The sequence below is a fragment of the Schistocerca serialis genome, chromosome 10 (assembly GCF_023864345.2).
Source record: "Schistocerca serialis cubense isolate TAMUIC-IGC-003099 chromosome 10, iqSchSeri2.2, whole genome shotgun sequence".
Taxonomy (NCBI): Eukaryota; Metazoa; Arthropoda; class Insecta; order Orthoptera; family Acrididae; genus Schistocerca; species Schistocerca serialis.
Genome location: NC_064647.1, coordinates 248,763,838 through 248,782,807, shown reverse-complemented (window position 1 = coordinate 248,782,807; position 18,970 = coordinate 248,763,838). Strand labels below are relative to the sequence as shown.

At 45.7% G+C, this 18,970-nt stretch overlaps 1 protein-coding gene across 1 annotated transcript in view; it reads right to left on the bottom strand.

Annotated features, from left to right (window-relative positions):
* The window catches only part of LOC126425031 (G-protein coupled receptor moody-like), a 184,609-nt gene that overhangs the window by 68,582 nt on the left and 97,057 nt on the right, over nucleotides 1-18,970 (bottom strand). Inside the window, exon 3 of the mRNA XM_050087939.1 lies at nucleotides 1,556-1,726. Coding sequence (XP_049943896.1) covers nucleotides 1,556-1,726 — 171 coding nt within the window. The remainder of the gene's footprint in view (nucleotides 1-1,555; nucleotides 1,727-18,970) is intronic.

The following is an 18,970-nucleotide window of genomic DNA, read 5'->3' as shown; positions in this document are numbered from 1 at the left end:
ACGTATAAGTACGTGGTATCACGTAACATTCCGCCAGTGCGGAAGCTATTTGCTTCGTGATACATTACCCGTGTTAAAATGGACCATTTACCAATTGCGGAAAAGGTCGATATCGTGTTGACGTATGGCTATTGTGATCAAAATGTCCAACGGGAGTGTGATATGTATGCTGCTCGGTATCCTGGACGACACCATCGAAGTGTCCTGACCGTTCGCCGGATAGTCACGTTATTTAAGGAAACAGGAAGTGTTCAGCCACATGCGAAACGCCAGCTACGACTTGCAACAAATGATGATGCCCCAGTAGGTGTTTTAGCTGCTGTAGCGGCTAATCTGCACGTCAGTAGCAGACAAATTGCGCGAGAATTGGGAATCTCAAAAACGTCGGTGTTGAGAATCAACATCGATTGCACCCGTTCCATATTTCTATGCACCAGGAATTGTATGGCGACAACTTTGAACGTCGTGTACAGTTCTGCCACTGGGCACAAGAGAAATTACGGGACGATGACAGATTTTTTGCACGCGTTCTATTTAGCGACGAAGCGTCATTCACCAACAGCGGTAAGGTATACCGGCATAATATACACTATTGGGCAACGGGAAATCCACGATGGCTGCGACAAGTGGAGCACAAAGGTACATGTATCACATTGGAACAAGCGAAATAAAATGTTCAAACGTACCTACGTTCTGTATTTTAATTTAAAAAACCTTCTTGTTACCAACTGTTGATCTAGAATTGTCAGCCATATGTTTGTGCCTATTACACCGCCATGTATCAGAAAGTGAAAATGGTGGTCCAACTAAAACATTCATATTTCTTTACGTACTACACCAATATGTAATAAAAAATGGGGATTCCTATTTTAAAAAAACGCAGTTGATATCCGTTTGACCTATGGCAACGCCATCTAGGGGGCCAACCATAGCGCCAACTGGTTTTCCCCTTCAAGCTAGACAAGTTTCGTTCTTTGTAGTTTTTTCACTTGACGAGATATTTGACCCGTTCACGATCAATGGATCACCCTGTATACCTGCCAATATTAAGTATTACACACCTGTGATCAGTGTCTCCTGCCGTCTTTACTTGCCTGTCGTCATTATGTAGGGGCCATCACTACATACCTGGTTTCACTATGTATCTTTGTCCATTATGTACATCAGATCATTATGCAGTTAGCACTCTTATGTACCTACCATCCTATGTGTCTTCATCCATTATTCACGTCAGATTGTCATCTGCTTTCCAACAGTATGTATCTTCCATAACTATGTGCCTGTTACAACTATATAGCTGTATGCATTGTGTCTCTGCCATTACTATGTACACCTACCTCTATGTACCTTTGGGCATTATGAACGTCAGATGATATGTGCTTGTTATTACGTACGTGCCATCATTATGTACCTGAGATCAATACCATCCAGACATGTTACGAAAAGCCTTGTGAATAGTGCAATACAGGACTCAAAAAATTAATAAAAGCAGGACATCTTTTCCACGCCAGCGACAGTCGTCGCAGTGGTGAGGGAACGTAGTTGACCCACTGACCTGTTGATGGTGATCATGGCGATGGAGAGCAGCGAGACGCCCACGTTGCCGTAGCGCATCAGCGGGAACAGCTGGCAGAGCTGGTCGCCGTGCACCCAGGTGCCCGACACGAAGCGCGACGCGCTGAACGGCAGCACCAGCGCGCAGAACACCAGGTCCGCCACGCACAGGCTGCGGGCAAAGGCGCAACAAGTCAGCAGTAAGGCCAGACAGTGGCAGGAGCAAAGAGGGAGTTAGACAGGGAAGGGGAGGCGGCGGAAGTGAAAAGGAAGAGTGAGGGGCAGCAGGGGTGAAAGTATGAGAGACAAAAAAGAGAGAGAAGTGGAGGTGAGTGAGGTGGAAGAGTGAGGAAGAAAGAGAGAAAAAGAGGAGGTGAAATACAAAAAGACAGAGATAAATGGAGGTGAATAAGAGGAATGGAGGTGTGTAAGAGAAATGGGATGGGGAGTGAGAAAGTGGAGGTGAGTGAGAAAGAAAAAGAAATGGACGGTGCTGAGAAGGAAATAGAGAACGAGGAGGCTAGGAAGAGGAGGGAAGAAAGAGTCATGGAGATGAGTAGGAGACAGAAATGGGGGAGGCGCATCAGTCAGAAATAAAAAAAAAGAGGGGGAAAGGATGGAGGGAGAAAGAGAGAGAGAGAGAGAGAGAGAGATTACAACTACAAAGTAAGCACACCGTAAAACAGGAGATGTAACAAAGTATTGAGTCTGGGCATAGCGGGCCAGCTGAAACACGTTGCAAGCTGATCTCAAGGCTAAATATGAGTTAGACGGCTGCTTTGCAATGACTGAGCTAATCTGCAATCTCGTCATAATAATAATGATTCTGTTTTGACTCAATTACCCTCTGCAAGTGTTTCAATTGCACGTCACTTTGGCGACTTGCGTGTGCCCAACATACGCAGCAATCCAACCGGCATAGGGAACCTGCAAAGCATGGAATACCAATCACAGGTCGTTCTTCGCGAATCTTCACATCATTGAGAGGTGAACACTAGGTTAAGGCAGACTGGAAAAATTTTTTGGGCTGATGGGGATTCGATCGTGCGACCTTCCGGTTTACCACGAGGCTCTACAAGGAATCTCTTCCTTCGAAGTTTACAGATAGGGCAAAACAGCGGAAGAAACGGGAACATCCTCATTTCATTATTAGCTACGAAAGTGGACAAGTTTGGAGGCAAACTGACAGCTATCACTTAGTCAGTTAGCAAATACAGTCCACTAAAAATGGTGCTATGGAAATTCTTCCAATCCATATGTGGCATACAGCAAACCAGTGCTTAACAGTATTGGTTAAAAACAAGTCTTGGTTGCAATTTTATTTTTTTTATTTTTCAACGACGCGTTTCGCCTTATTTAGGCATCTTCAGGTTATCTTTTCTAGATGGATGCGAGAGGCACAGTAGCGAGTAACAGAGTAAGATATTACTCTGTTGTGTGTGTGGGGGGGGGGGGGGGGGGAGGGTGTTTGCAGTTTACGGGCGCTCAACGGCAACCTCATTAGTGCCCTTGCATCTTTTAAAAGGAAAGAATGTGGAGCAAACGGCTATAAATGTTATCACACAGAAAGGAGTAAACCTACAAAATAACACTCACTCTCCGACTACTAACTCACTCGCTTTGGCCCACACAGTCACTCTACGTCTCACACGCCATAAGTCCATGGGGAAAGGGTGAAAGGTGCTGCTTATTGCTGAACACATTGCGAGGCCATTCATTAGTAGTCCATGCTTTCCGGCATGGGACCAGTCCAGACGCAGCTGTTTGTGTTGTGATGTTAACGGCAGCCTACGCATGGGATGGTAACTCCCTACTTGAAAAATGGAAGAAAAACAGCCTCGACCGCAATAAGACATTTATTTACTTATACACTCGTTACTGGTTTCGGTTAGAATGTGACCGTCTTCAGATCATTTACATCATTATGGTAGGCGGTGGCTGTGAACGGAGCTGGTGTTGCGACTCCACCGTGAAACATTTCTTTTTCTGTGTAAAATAAACTTAAGCCCCAAAAAACTGTAACAATTCATGTAAACCTACGTATTTTTGTATTAATTCCCTGCAGTCCAACATCGGACCACTGTCACATCCGAATGCGTCACAAATGTGGAAATTGCACGATTGGTGCAGTATGCGAAATGGCATCGCACAATAGGAACTCTCTTCAAATCCTGCCAGATGCTGATAACGCTGTCTCTTACGAGTACGCAGCATATCCGTGTCCTTCAGTGTGATCCCACCACATGTGACGCTGTTCACACCCCACACGTACAGTGTCTGGCCTGGCGACGCCACTGAACAAGAACAACGCTGAAGCTCTCTGATGGCCGCTTTACCTGTCACAGAGATTTCCGACTCTGATATCTACACTCACGGATGGTGTGTACATCTACTAAGTCACACTGGTACCCTACCATGTCTTGTGGCTACTTTACCCCTATTGTCATCCAGTGCATTAACTTCTGAGCGACAACGAGACACTGAAATGACGGCAGAAAAATCGCAGAATGAACTTCGAAAAAACTCCAAAGAGCCAGAATCCCTAGTAAAGCATTTAGTTGAACGTTGCGGTACGACTACGGTACGATCTTCGTATCTGTAAGGACAGAACCATATTGACAGGGCAGTAATTTTACAAAAGTTGTAACGAAATACAGTTGGCGAGTCCAAAGTTACATACTTTCAACTTTAAAATTTTTATCATCTCCGCCATCTACGCTTTGCATCGCGTCATGTTGCAAGTGTATCTGCAACAATCGTGGAACAGAAAAAAAAAAAAAATAAAACTTGACTGCTTGCTGTAGGGTATCACAGAACGTTTGGGTGTTCCAGTTATATGTTATACAGACTGTTTTAAGACTTCCATTTAATATTAGAAGAATTTTATAAAATAGTTTGGTCAATACCACTCAAGCCCCTGATTGGACTGGGGGTCGGAAAAGAATGACGACTACGTTGAAAGCCTTTTTAATTATTATTTTAACAAATGTTTGTTATTGTACAGCTTTTTTAATTAATGGGATAACAATTCTCAGTATTGCGTAAATGTGCCTTGCCTCACGTAAGAACCAACTGTATTCAGCTGTGGTAAGAGCAGGAACGCTGGCAGTCGGCGCATAAATCTTACGTTTTGTATACAGAATTATTTTGATTATATAATTTGGATGTCCATCGTGTTCCACGATCCTTACAGATATATTAGTGATATGACACGATACAACCGACAGATGGCGAGGATTGTATGAACTGAAAACTTGAAGGTATGTAATTTTATCATATGTATGGACATACCAACCGTATTTCGTTACACTTTTGTAAAATTATTATCATCTGAATCTAGTTCCGTCCGTACAGATCCGAGGATGGTAACATAGTCTTACGGAAACCGGTCATCCAAGTAAATACTTCGTAGCGATCTTGGTTGTTTGGAGTTTTTCCGAAGTTCATTATACCATAGATCGTCTCCCTTCTGGCAATGTCAGGAATGAAATCAACAGAAATTAGAGCTGATACGGAAATTTACCGACCGTCATTCTTCCCACGAGTGAGTGGCGAATGGAGCAGGCGAGGAGAAACAGATGCTGGTAGCGGAAGAGCGCTTGGCACCCTGTATTCTGTGAGTTGACGGGCGAGTTGTGGCGCCCTGAAAATATTCCAAGTTGGCGCGGCCGCACGGGCTGCTCGGCCAGCCTGGGGCCCGGCGGCGAACACGTGGCGGCGAACGTTAGCCGGACGAGAGGGGGGGTAGGTAGCCCCAGCGCACGGTCCAGCCGCGAGGACGGAGCTTTGTGTCGATGAAGGAGACACGCCGGGAGTGCCAAAGATGGCGGACTCTGTGAAGCCTTAATGGCAGACATTTCACTGTTCGTATAGAAATTAATAGTAGCCAGATGAATCAAAAAGAAACAAGTACATTACTATTATGTGCACGACGATTCTGATGGTGTAATCACATGTTCAATATCTTTATTAATGTTTTGTATCTGACGGTAAATTATACAAGTAACACCCAGCAACGAATTTCCAAAATATAAACACTTAATCCGATTTTGTCGATCGCCATGTCTGTAGAAAGCTCTTAGTGTAAACCTAAACTGGTATAAATTACAGGCATGTAACTTGAATAGTACATGAGTTATTGGAGGTCAAAGTGGCCAATTACTATCGATCGCGTCAGGCCACAAGTACTCCACAGTTACACGAAAAAACCGTAGCAATATGGCGATAAATGTATGTATTCATCTATGTTTATATCCGATATATGCTATTCATGAAGAAATTGGTTAAATATTTACTGTGTTTTAGAAAGCACAGAGACATTAGGCTAATGGCCTACTTTTGCCTCTTTTCTTTTGATATACGTTTATTTAATTGTTTATGTATTTAATAATGTGTGGTAGAGCGTGTTTATGGTCCAGCCGTAGGAATATTTATTTATTTTCACGTATTTAAATGTAAATCCAGTATTTCGAAAGTGTTGCATTACGTTTGTGAATGTCAGTTGGCTTGACGATTTGGCGGGAGCGCTGTAGCCAATCACAGCACTCGTGAATGGGGAGACTGGATGGAAGCGGGAGATGAGCATCGTTTCGAGAGAGGACACGAGAGGGCAGTTCCGAGGGGTACGGAACCGGACACGTGGAGTGCTGGACGTGACGGCGTGGCAGGCGCACGGTGGCGACTTGGAGTGGGGCAGTTTGCGCGTGAGAGATAGAAATATTGCGGAGCGCCGACGTGTGTTCTTGTGTGATTTCCGTGGCTTCTGCAGTGAAGACGTAGTGTGCGTTTAGAAGTGAATATCTCTCGAGCTATGTTGTTGTTCATAACTAACTACGTGCAGTAGGAATCTATTGTTTCCCTGTTATTCAACTTTTATTTTATGTAATTGCTCGATCATCGACACCAATAAGTGTTGTGCAGAAATATACCGCGTTCTAAAAAGTACTTCTACTATCGTACTCATTATTTAAAGTCGTTAAGATACTACCTGCAGGTTTTATTTAATTGCAATCTTTCATTTATAAATTTCTGGATTAATTCGCAATTGCCGAGTGATAGGAACCTTCGACCATTCGATTCGTGTGTCTGTTCATATTGTATACTGTAGATTCAGCAGTATTTGGCTTGTAATGCGCCAATTACGTATCCCAGCTCCTAGACAACGAAACCAGACAAAACTTTTAATACTGCAACTCTGAGTCGGAGGGTGCGTAGTTTTATTTGAAAGCCCGCAATTCCCGAGTATGGCTGTTGATACACATTACCGGAAAACAGTTAGCACAGCTGCAAAGAGGACGTCGATTTGATCTGATGACGGCATATGGCACCAGGAGAACTGACAATGGTTTCAAAGTCGTCCGCCAACAGCTAGCGTAGTGGCACGGCTACCAGAGCGCCATCTGTGTCTACCATTTAACAGGGAATTCTCACAGGCAGAAGGCAGACGTGTGAAGCAAACAGGCAACCGTACTGCGGAGACGCCCTCGTCCTTCCTACAGCCAAATGAGCGATTTTGAAAGCGGTCGAACTGTGGCTCTCCGAGTGGCGGGATGCACTTTTCCCAGAATTGCCACACGAGTTCCACGTGGCGCGTCAGCTCCACAACGATGCTATCAGTGGTCAGGCGCGAGAACATTCTGACACCCGCAGACGAGGTTGCGGAAGTCAAAGCAGCACAGACGGCCTCCACGAGTGCCGTATTGTAAGGGGACCAGTGGCAGATCGTACAGGTACCACAGCACACATAGGAGGGTTTGTCAGTCCAGCCGTGTCAACACGAGGTTTTGAGATCCGGTTCAAAATGGTTCAAATGGCTCTGAGCAGTATGGGACTTAATATCCGAGGTCATCAGTCCCCTATAACTTAGAACTATTTAAACCTGACTAACCTAAGGACATCACACACAGCCATGCCCGAGGCAGGATTCGAACCTGCGACCGTAGCGGTTTCGCGGTTCCAGACTGAAGCGCCTAGAACCGCACGGCCACTCCGGCCGGCTATTGACATCCGGTTATTAGCAGTGGGACTACGGGCACGCACACCTCTGGCCCATCTTCGACTCACGTGCACGGCTCGACTGGTGCTGCCCAAGGATCACTTGGAAGATGGAATGCCGCGCCGTGGTCTCCACCAATGAAACCAGATTCTGCCTGCATGCAAGTGATGGTCATTGGCGCGTACTACGTGGATCTGATAAGCGCTGTCTCGTAAAGAGTATTCGTCGAAGACACATCGGCCCACCTAAGGCCTTATGGTCTGGGGTGCGGTAAGCTACAATTCTTATTCAACTCTGGTGTTTCTGGAGGGGACGCTAACCAGCGCTCGGTACGTGCAGAACGTTGTCAGACCCGTTCTTTGGCAGTTCTTGCAACAGGAAGGTGATGTGTAGTTCCAACAGGATAACGCTCGGCCACTCACTGCCCGTGAAACTCGGCGTGCTCTGTGAGACGTGCAGCAACTTCCCTGGCAGGCACGATATTCGGACTTGTTTCCTATCGAGAACGTGTGGCATACGATGGGACGAGGAGTGACTCGTGAACCAACAATTCTTACAGAACTATGTGGACAGGTCGAGCAGGCGTGGCGTGACGTATTCCAGGACAGTACTCGCCATCTGTACGATCGACTGGATGTCAGAGCCAGCCAGTGGAGGCTAGGCCGTGTACTGATACGGGTGTTTCAGCGTGGCGGATACCTCAGAACCCCTTGTGGTGTTGATTTGTGAATGTAATCATTTCACGTGCTCCTTATGCACAGTAGCACCAATAGCACTCGAGTGAAATGGAAACTTCTAAAAGGGCAGTGTACACGACTGTGCGCCAGTTGGACGGCAGCCGCTGCTGGTATTCCTGCCCCACCGCTGTGCACACTGCCCCGTGCCTGCTTCGCCCGCGCTCTGGTCTGCCGTTTAGCGGACCGCTGCCGCGCCTTAATTGGCATCCACTTAATAGTGGGCGTGCCTCCTTCATTAGCCGCTGGTGCAGCCCGGCAGCCCGGCCCGCTGGATAATCGCCCTCAAGTGGCGACCCGGCGTCTCGAGATGCCTAGCGTGGGTGGAGGAGGGGAGGCGCTAACCGTCCACTGCCTCCTAGCCTGCTACTGCAGCACGCGGCGTGTGCGGTACGGTTCTGCAAGACTCGCCGATCTTCATGTAAATCCGGTACTGTGTAACACACTCGATCTCTTCCAAACCGCAGGACGGTGTGGCCGAGCGGTTCTAGGTGCTTCAGTCTTTAACCGCACAACCGCTACGGTCGCAGGTTCGAATCCTGCCTCGGGCATGGGTGTGTGTGATGTCCTTAGGTTAGTTAGATTTAATTAGTTCTAAGTTCTAGGGGACTGATGACCTGAGAAGTTAAGTTCATAGTGCTCAGAGCCATTTGAGCCATTTCTTGTAAACCACTTGCTTCTCAACTTGAACCTGAAAATCCTACGTAATTAACCTTGATTATGACATAACATAACATACGTCATTTTTGGCCACTATAAAAAAAAACTGTCGAAACTATTTGTCCCTTTCGATATCGATCTTTTTACTTGTATTTACTTCATCAGCTTCTTTTAGTTTCCAGTGGTTAAAATATTCGCAAATGATTTCTCTTTTCGAAATTACCGAAAACTTCCAATGCGTTAAGGGGAAGGGGGGGGGGGGAGACGTTCATACCCGGTGGTTATAATTAAACTTTCCCTATACAACACGTTTTAACACGGAGACTAATTACCGTACGAGTACCAAACTTGGTAGCATTAATGTCCAGAGTATTGGATGCACGATTTCCATGCGTCACAGCGCCACCGTACAATTCCAACCGTGGCCGCAGTGATAAGTCATCGTGATTCATAGTCTCACACGCCTGACCAGTCGCAGTGCACTTGTTGACGTGTCAATATGAACCAGGACAAAAGGAGCAGGGCGTTATTGGTGAAGCTTTATTATGAAAACGACTAATGCTGCAGTTGTGCCTCAAGAATATTGCCAGCTGAAAGGATTACGAAAGCGTCCTCTTTTCCACGTTCTGTGAGGACCATGATGAACAAGTTCGAATCAACTGGAGGACTGGGCGTCACTCCGGGAAGGCGCCAACAACCATTTTCACCACAGCTGGTTGATGAAGTCGCTGTTGCTATGGCAGACAACGCTGCGCGCTGTTCCCGATCGTCAGGCAGTGCGCGTGTTGTGCCACGACAGTTGAACATCCCGTGGTCCACTGTACGGAAGGTGCTTCGAACCATTCTCAAATGGTCCGTATCGTACAGCATCTTACACCAAAGGACCCAGAACGACGTGTTGACTTCGCTCTCCACTTTCTCTCATGGAGTGAAGTTGACGAAGGCTGGCCGTCCACCATCCTATGGACAGACGAAGTTCATTTTTCTCTGACGCGTGAGGCGAATGCACAGAGTAGCCGAGTGTGGAGATCTTCACCTCCACTCACTGTGCGTAAAGTTCCTCTGTATGGTGAACGTGTCACAGTATGGTGTGGCTTCACGGCTACGTTCATCATTGGTCCATACCCTTTTGAACACGTTGTGGCTCAAGGACCAAAGACGCGCAGTGTGACTGGAGAGCGTTACTCCGATACGCTTCGCCGGCATGTTATATCCGCCATACAGGAGAAAGACGCATTGGACTCATCAGTTTTCATGCACGGTGGGGCCCCATCGCACATCTCTCGTGAACTTCACCTGGTCCTTCGAAACAAATTTGGAGACGATCGAATTATCAGCCGATCGTTTCCAACTGCTTGCTCGGCAAGATCACCTGATCTCACTCCGTTGTGGGGCTACCTGAAGGACAGGGTTTACCAGGGGAACATTCACACACGGCGCTGATCTGAAGCGCAGCACATCTATAGAGGCAGCCAGCATACCTACGGATTGCTTCGTTCTGACTCTACTGGAGACTGATGGGCACCATATTGAGCCCCTTCCGTAGCAGTAACGGTACCGGTATGTAATGGTGTGATGTACCGTAGCAGCACATTAAAAGTGTTTCAGTAGAACTGATTTTGCATTATTCCTCTTCCACATGCCCTCGACATTAATGCTACCAAGTTTGGTCCTCGTACGGTAATTAGTTTCCGTGATATAACGTGTTAAATAGAGAAAGTGTCCTTTGCAAATTATTTTTTATTTATTAGTAAAACTCTAGTTCCCAAAGTTTCAATAATAAAATCCCATCTGAAGGGCCTGAAAAATAATTAAATATGTGACGCGACCTTCCTGCCACGCCCACTTTTTGAAGCAACACTACAGTAACAGCTCGATGAACAGCGATTCCAAGGATTACTTTCAAGCAAACTTGGACGGCGTGCATCTAGAAGGCTGCATGGGACACATCGAGAAGAGAATGGCCTCTAGAGTGAGGAAACTTGTCAGTGATATGAAGGGTAAAAATTTGGAAGATCGAAAGAGCATTGGTGGACACTACAAACTCACAAAGAATGGCAAGGCTATCAGACGGAAACTATCCACTGTAAGTGACATGAAAAATTCAGTATGGGCTACATATTTCCACATGGTGTCTACAGGTGGACATCCCATTCATTGTCTGCGCCTCATTAGCTGGTGTAAATATCTTCACGCTCAGAGGGGGTAAAAACCGCTGCATTCACAAGGAGAGGCTTCCAGATTGTATGCTGGGTGGTGTCAAACCCACTTACAGGTTTCTGGCAGATCCTGAATTACTAATCAATCCAAATGAGTCCCAGAATTCACTCATATGGAAACAATGCTCCCAAACCACATTTTCAATTGTTACAGTTGTCAGAATTGTAATTTATGATGCAGTTCTTGAATTTAATGCTGGGAACGTAGGAAAGATGAAATTATTAGAGACAATGAACTTTAAGACAGGAAATTTCACTCAGGACATCGTTAGAAAAATAAATTTACAGCGCCCCTCTGCAGCTGAAAAATCAGTTGATGACCTGGTAAAGGAAAGACGACAGAAAACAAGAAACCAGAAAAATAACCTTGGGAGGAAAGAGGACCCTGAGTACATTAGGTGCTGTGTATTATCTACAGTTTGTTTTTTTAATGGTTCTTTCATTTCTTGTACGGTAATAAAATCTCTGTTAACTTAAGCAATTATCTTTCCATAATGGCTACAAAACGACTATTTACGTTGGTGGGTAGAATGTATGAGTGGCGATATACTATCTGACTTTCGGGGAAACATCATCCACACAATTCTGAAGATAGCAAGAGCTGATAAGTACGAGAATTATTACACAATCAGCTTAACACCTGTTGCATCCGAGTCTCTACATGAATAATATAGAGATGAATGGAAAAGAAAATTGAGGCTATGTTAGATGACAATTAGTTTGGGTTTAGGGAAGGCAAAGGCACCAGAGAGGTTTTTCTGACGTTGCAGTTGATAATGGAAGCGAGACTGAAGAAAAATGAAGGCACGTTCAGAGGAATTGTCGACATGTAAAGAGCGTTCGACAATTTCATGTAGTGCAAAATGTTCGCAGTTCTGGGAAAAATAGGGATCAGCTATAGGGAAAGACCGGTAATATACAATATTTATAAGAACGACGAGGGAAGAATAATGGTGGGAGACCAAGAACGAAGTGCCGGGATTAAAAATCGTGTAAGGCAGGGATGTAGTCTTTCACCTCTACTGTCCAATTTGTACATCCGAGAAGCAATGAGGGAAATGAAAGGAAGGTTCTGCAGTGGATATAAAATTCAGTGTGAGGAGATATCAGTGGTAAGATTAGCTGATGAAATTGCTATCCTGAGTGAATGTGAAGAAGAATTACATGAACCGCTGAGTGGAATGAACAGTCTAATGAGTAAGGAATATGGACTGAGAGTAAAGTGAAGAAAGACGAAAATGATGAAAAGTAGGAGGAATGAGAACAGCGAGAAATTTAATATCAGGGTTGATGGTCACAAAGTAGATGAAGTTAAGGAATTCTGCTACCTAGGTAGCAAAATAACAAATGACAGACCGAGCAATGGGGACATCAAAAGCAAACTAGAACTGGCAAAAAGATTCTTGGCCAAGAGAAGTCTACTAGTATCAAACATAGGTCTTACTTTGAGGAAGAAATTTCTGAGAATGTACGTTTGGAGCACAGCGTGGTATGATAGTGAAACATGGACTGTGGGAAAACCGGAACAGAAGAGAATAGAAGCATTTGAGACGTTGTGCCACAGGAGAACGTAGATAATTAAGTGGACTAATAGAGTGAGGAACGATGAGATTCTCCGCAGAATAGGCGAGGGAAGGAATATGTGGAAAAGACCGACAAGTAGAAGGACAGGATGGTAGGACATATGTGAAGACATCAGGGACTAACTTCACTGTACTAGAAGGGAGCTGCCGAGGGTAAAAACTGTAGACGAAGACCGAGATTGGAATACATCCAGCAGATAAGTGAGGACAAAGGTTGCGAGCGCTACTCTGAGGTGAAGAGGTTGGCATAGGAGAATAATTCGTGGTGGGCCGCATCAAACCAGACGGAAGACTCATGCTTAAAAAAATGGATACTTGTTTTACTGTCCAATGTTCCTGACTCGTGACAAAAAAAGGAGAAACACGTATTTTGAGACTTAACAGGAAAAAATCATTGTGACTGTCGGATACACTATTGACTGACGACGGGACGAATCAGGCAGCCTTCCCACGAACTTTAAGTTAACTGAGAGCCGGACAGGCAGCTACTGTACCAGCCTAGCCTGACTTGGTGGGGGCGCCAGCCACTGCGTGTGCAAGAGAGCGACACTTTGTGGCTGCGAGCACCACAGTGTATTTATTGCGGGATCGCTCCTCCGTTGCTTTTGTCTCTGGCAGAGGTCCAGCCGACCGCGGGAGATGAATCGCTGCCCCTCCCACGTCGTCGGCGCCATAATGCTTTACTGCAGGCGCTTTTTGTGCTCTGCTGACGACGGCGTAATCCGCAGTCGCCGAAACATCTGTTTCCAAACACGCACGCCGGGCCGCAGCGCTAACAGATCAGCCCCTTCAGGTACATCTTCCTCGTGTGGCGAGGACGGGACGGATAATTAATAAACAATCAAATCTACATATACATGACTACTCTCCAGTTCACACTAGAATGCGTGGCACACTTTTCGTAAGTGGAGTTATATGCGAGCTGCAGCATGTAACTAGATTAGAGGAAACGTAGATGCCAGCCAAAGTCGAATAACTGAAAGTAACCAATTAACCACTTATCTACGTCAAATAACAAGACGTGAAGTGTGTTATAATCTACAAATATCGCATATCAAAACAAAACTGTATCATTGTGGATTCCATTAAAGATGCCTTAAAGTAAAAGGCGTAAAGCGTTTGGTCCGCACCTCGTGGTATAGTGGCTAGCGTTGCTGCCCCTGGATCACGGGGTCCCGGGTTCGACTCCCAGCCGGGTGGTTAGCGATTTCCTCTGCCCAGGGACTGAGTGTTTGTGGTGTCCTTATCATTTTTCATCTTCATCATAATCTTTCATGATAGTGGCTAGATTGGACTGCGTAAAAAATTTGACTGTGTAAAAATTGGGACTTTGTAGGGACGCTGATGGCCGAGCAATTGAGCGCCCCACAAACCAATCATCATCGTCAGTGACGCGTTTGGAACAAGTGAAATATATTGGAGCAAGAAAAAATTGGTTTTTATTTATAAAACGGCAACTTGCAGGCCATTTGTCTTGCATTCCACTCCTGAACAGCGCGTGGGAAAAACGTACACTTAAATCTTTCTGTACGACATGTGATTTTTTTATTTTTATTTTATTACGGTGTTCTCTCTATGTAGAAGGGCATTAACAAAATATTTTCGCATTCGGTGGAGAAAGTTGGTGATTCAAATTTCTTGAAAGAAGAAAGCCTATGTTTCAATGACTGCCATCCTAACTCGTGTATCACATCCGTGACACTCGCTCCCTATTTGCGACAATACAAAACGATCTGCTTATCTTTCGACTTTCCTATGTCCTCCATCGACCTTTAATGATGCGTGACCCACACCGCACAGCAGAACTCCACAACAGAGCGGAGAAGTGTAGTGTAGGCAGTCTCTTTAGTAGACGTGTTGCATCCAGTAAATCGTATCCGTTGTTTCCTGTTCCCCACAACATTATCTATGTGATCGTTCCAATTTAAGTTGTTCGTAATTGTAGTCCCTAAGTGTTTACTTAGTAACCGAAATTTAACGGATTCTTTTTAGCACTCATGTGGATGACCCCACACCTTTCATTATTTAGAGACAGTTGCCACTTTTCGTCCATACCGATATCGTGTCTAAGTCGTTTCGCAGTTGGTTTTGATCTCACGATGACTTTACCAGACGGCTAATGATGGTATAGTATGTAAACAACCTATGAGGGCTGCTCAGATTGTATCCTCAATCATTTTTGGAGATTAGGAACAGCGGTGCGGCTATAACGCTTCTTGGGAAATGCCAGGTATCAGTTCTGTTTCACTGGATGACTTTGTGTCGAATACTACGAACTGTGTCCCTCACTGACAGGAAATCACGAATCCAGTGGCAAAACAGACGAGATACTCCACGGCTACTCGGTTTGATTAGAAGCCGTTTGTGAGGAACGGTGTCAAAAGTCTTCTGGAAGTCCACCAGTATACAGTCACTTTGAGATACCTTATCGAAAGCACTCATTACTTCGTGTGTACAAGACGTCGTTGAGTTTCGCAGGAGTCGTTGTTTGCGCAGAAAAAAAAATCGAAACATGATTTGTTTCCAGTTGTATTTCATGACCATTTCTTACCATAGACTGCCGTGCGACCTTCAGTTGCTGGATCACAAAAGGTCTGGGACTGTAGCGGAAATACATCTGCACCCCACAAGCCACAAAATAGTATGTGGCGCAGCAACTATTCGTTAGACACTTTTCCTGTTTCAGTCGAGACTGGACGCGGGAACAACGATTATCGGTAGGAGTCCGTTGCGAGCTCGAGGCTGTATAGTTTTACATTCACGGACTTCCCGCGAAGTGTACGTGGGAGAGAGGCTCATGCAGGGCGTTCTTCAGGTTACACCACAAATAGTCCGTATTGCTGGTTTTTTGTAGCAGGGAAACTCTGGTCTGTCTTGATGACTTACACCACACTCTTTGCAATATAATGGGGGAGGACTGACACATAGGTTATGCAAAAACTGTAAGCCGAATGAGATGAGTCAGAAAACAATTGTACAACGGTCTAGTACAGAATTAGTGCTGTGCTGCTTTACACAGTCAAGCCGATTAAATACATCGACAGAAAAAAATTGCAACAACAGGACGTAATTAATGTAGAGCAATGAAATTTCGGGAATACATTTGTCTAGCTAACATATTTAAGTGATCAACATTGCAAAATCACAGGTTAATGTATGCTCGAGATAGTCCATTGGAAATGTGAAAAGCTGGTACATTAGTAGCAGAAGTAACAGCGAGAATGTTGTATGCAAGCATGCAAATGTGAATGCGCTGTGTTGTAGAGCTTCCGGTTGTCTGGAGTTCCATGCCTGTCGGCCTTGGTACAGTGCAGTTCCCTGCTTCTGGGATCGTCTTCGTGCTGCTTTGGCGCACAGAGGATTGGCGGGTGCGACATTCAGTTCTGCAGTGGCCTTTGCTCCTGTCCTCGTCATACTTTCTGTCACAGTCCCCTTCAATCGCCGTCTCTCACAATGACGCACCATACATTCTCGATAACGTTGTGACTTTGCGGATGATTTTTACAGCTTTCCCTGTACTCAGTATAACTCGTCGATACGGTGCTTCGCGAAACACCAAACAGTTCGGATCCTTTGGTTACGGAAGCGCCAACCGTACGAACACCGACAATTATGGCACGTTTCAACCCATTTACCTCCGACATAATGAACTCAAAATTACACTGGACGCGACTGACACTTGCAGCATATTGAGAACACAGCACAGGTGCCGTTCTCTACTACAGCGCAGCCTTCAGGCTTTTGTGAAATCTGCATCTGTACACGTGGTATCTGTTCTTTCGGGCATGTGCGAAACAACAAACACAATTTCGATCCCGCGGCTGTTACAAATAAGTCGAGACACAAAGGAGTTAATGACCTCTTTTTGATTGGCAACTCCTTGTATTGGCCGTGTTTGCAGTTAAAATTTTTTCTGGATGTGAGGTCCGCCAGTTACGCAAAACACCGTTTTTCTCAGTACCCAAACATGTTTCGGCACCACTGTGCCATCATCAGTGGGTTTTCGTTTTTATTTATTCTGCAATATGAACATTTTTGTTAAATGATTAATATAAAACTGCAATCCTTTTTATAATCATTTAATAAAAATGTTCATATTGCAGAATAAATAAAAACGAAAGCCCACTGATGATGGCACAGTCGTGCCGAAACATGTATGGGTACTGAGAAAAACGGTGTTTTGCGTAACTGGCGGACCTCACATCCAGAAAATGGAATAAATGACTTTAGCTGCCAGTGCGCATTGATTGAAATCAGTGGGGAAAAGTTGAAAATCTGTGCCGCATCTGGTTTTCTAACTAGGGCCTCCTGCTTACTAGCCAGACGCGCTGACCAGTGCGCCATCCGGACACAGTGGCCATCGCAGCTGCACGGACTTCGCCAGCGCGCCTCCCGTCAGACCCAAATCCTCAGCTTACCTACCCACTACTGATGTAGTGCGGCCAGCCCTCTATCCACATTACTCGCGGCATTTCGGCGATCACTGTAAGAGTTAGAGCGTGGAGTGCTTCCGCACTAAAGTGACCAACTGTCACCCTCACCCTAATTATACAGGGTGTTACAAAAAGGTACGGCCAAACTTTCAGCAAACATTCCTCACACACAAAGAAACAAAATATGTTATGTGGACATGTGTCCGGAAACGCTTACTTTCCATGTTAGAGCTCATTTTATTACTTCTCTTCAAATCACATTAGTCATGGAATGGAAACACACAGCAACAGAACGTACCAGCGTGACTTCAAACACTTTGTTACAGGAAATGTTCAAAATGGCCTCCGTTAGCGAGGATACATGCATCCACCCTCCGTCGCATGGAATCCCTGATGCGCTGATGCAGCCCTGGAGAATGGCGTATTGTATCACAGCTGTCCACAATACGAGTACGAAGAGTCTCTACATTTGGTACAGGGGTTGTGTAGACAAGAGCTTTCAAATGCCCCCATAAATGAAAGTCAAGAAGGCTGAGGTCAGGAGAACGTGGAGGCCATGGAATTGGTCCGCCTCTACCAATCCATCGGTCACCGAATCTGTTGTTGAGAAGCCTACGAACACTTCGACTGAAATGTGCAGGAGCTCCCTCGTGCATGAACCACATGTTGTGTCGTACTTGTAAAGGCACATGTTCTAGCAGCACAGATAGAGTATCCCGTATGAAATCATGATAACGTGCTCCATTGAGCGTAGGTGGAAGAAACTAAAATGAGCTCTAACATGGAAATTGAGCGTTTCCGGACATATGTGCACATAACATCTTTTCTTTGTTTGTGTGTGAGGAATGTTTCCTGAAAGTCTGGCCGTACCTTTTTGTAACACCCTGTATACATGGAGTGTGTTCTTTGGGACATGTCTCACCTCAATTGTATATGTGGTGTCTTTTCTTCAGCGCATGTCCGAAAGAACAAACACCTCGTGTACACTACTGGAAAACGAAAACAGAACATCCTGACGCTAGCAACTAAGGCACGCCGTACTTGCACTGGACAGTACGAGAGTGCAGTTAATGCGATGATCAAACGCGCAGCACTGCAGACAAACCACGAACTGCGTTTTCAGCCGTGGAATGTTGCAAGCTTAACAGCGGCTGTTCACCTCCACGGCCAGTAGCAGCCAGTTTGTAGTGGCACACGGAGCTCGTCTGTGTCTGCAATATAGTTAGCATGAGGCAACAGCGAATAAACGAACCGTTTCTATATCTGACGGAGTTTGAACGAGGTCTGCGGGAGTTTGGGCAGTCATACTGCATGTGGCAAGAGGTCTCGACAATGCATCGATGTTTTCGCCAGTCATGAGCAGGAGGTGCACGTGTCCATCAGCCTGGGTCCAGACAGCGGCGATGCATTAATGCAAGCCTAGAAGTGCCGTATCGGACCGCACCACGACTTCACAAAGTATTAGGCACTGTGTGTTCTGGGATTATCAGCGATGGCCATTCGCTACAGTCTCCGCAAAACACGCGTTAGGGCGTCTCCTGCTCTCGCCCCAACATCGTGCACCCCGCACCCAGTAGTGTCGCGGTAGGCGCTTACGAAAAGACGAATGGTGACATGTTGTCTTCAGTGACGAGAGTCGCTTCTGCCTCGGTGCCACTGATGATCGTACCCGTGTGTGGCATCGTTAAGGGAGTGCTAACGTCTGGAGTGTACACGACGGAGATACACAGGGCAATTACCGAGCATCATAGCGTGGGTAGCCATGTCTTGTCGTGACAATTCTCCTCTGGTG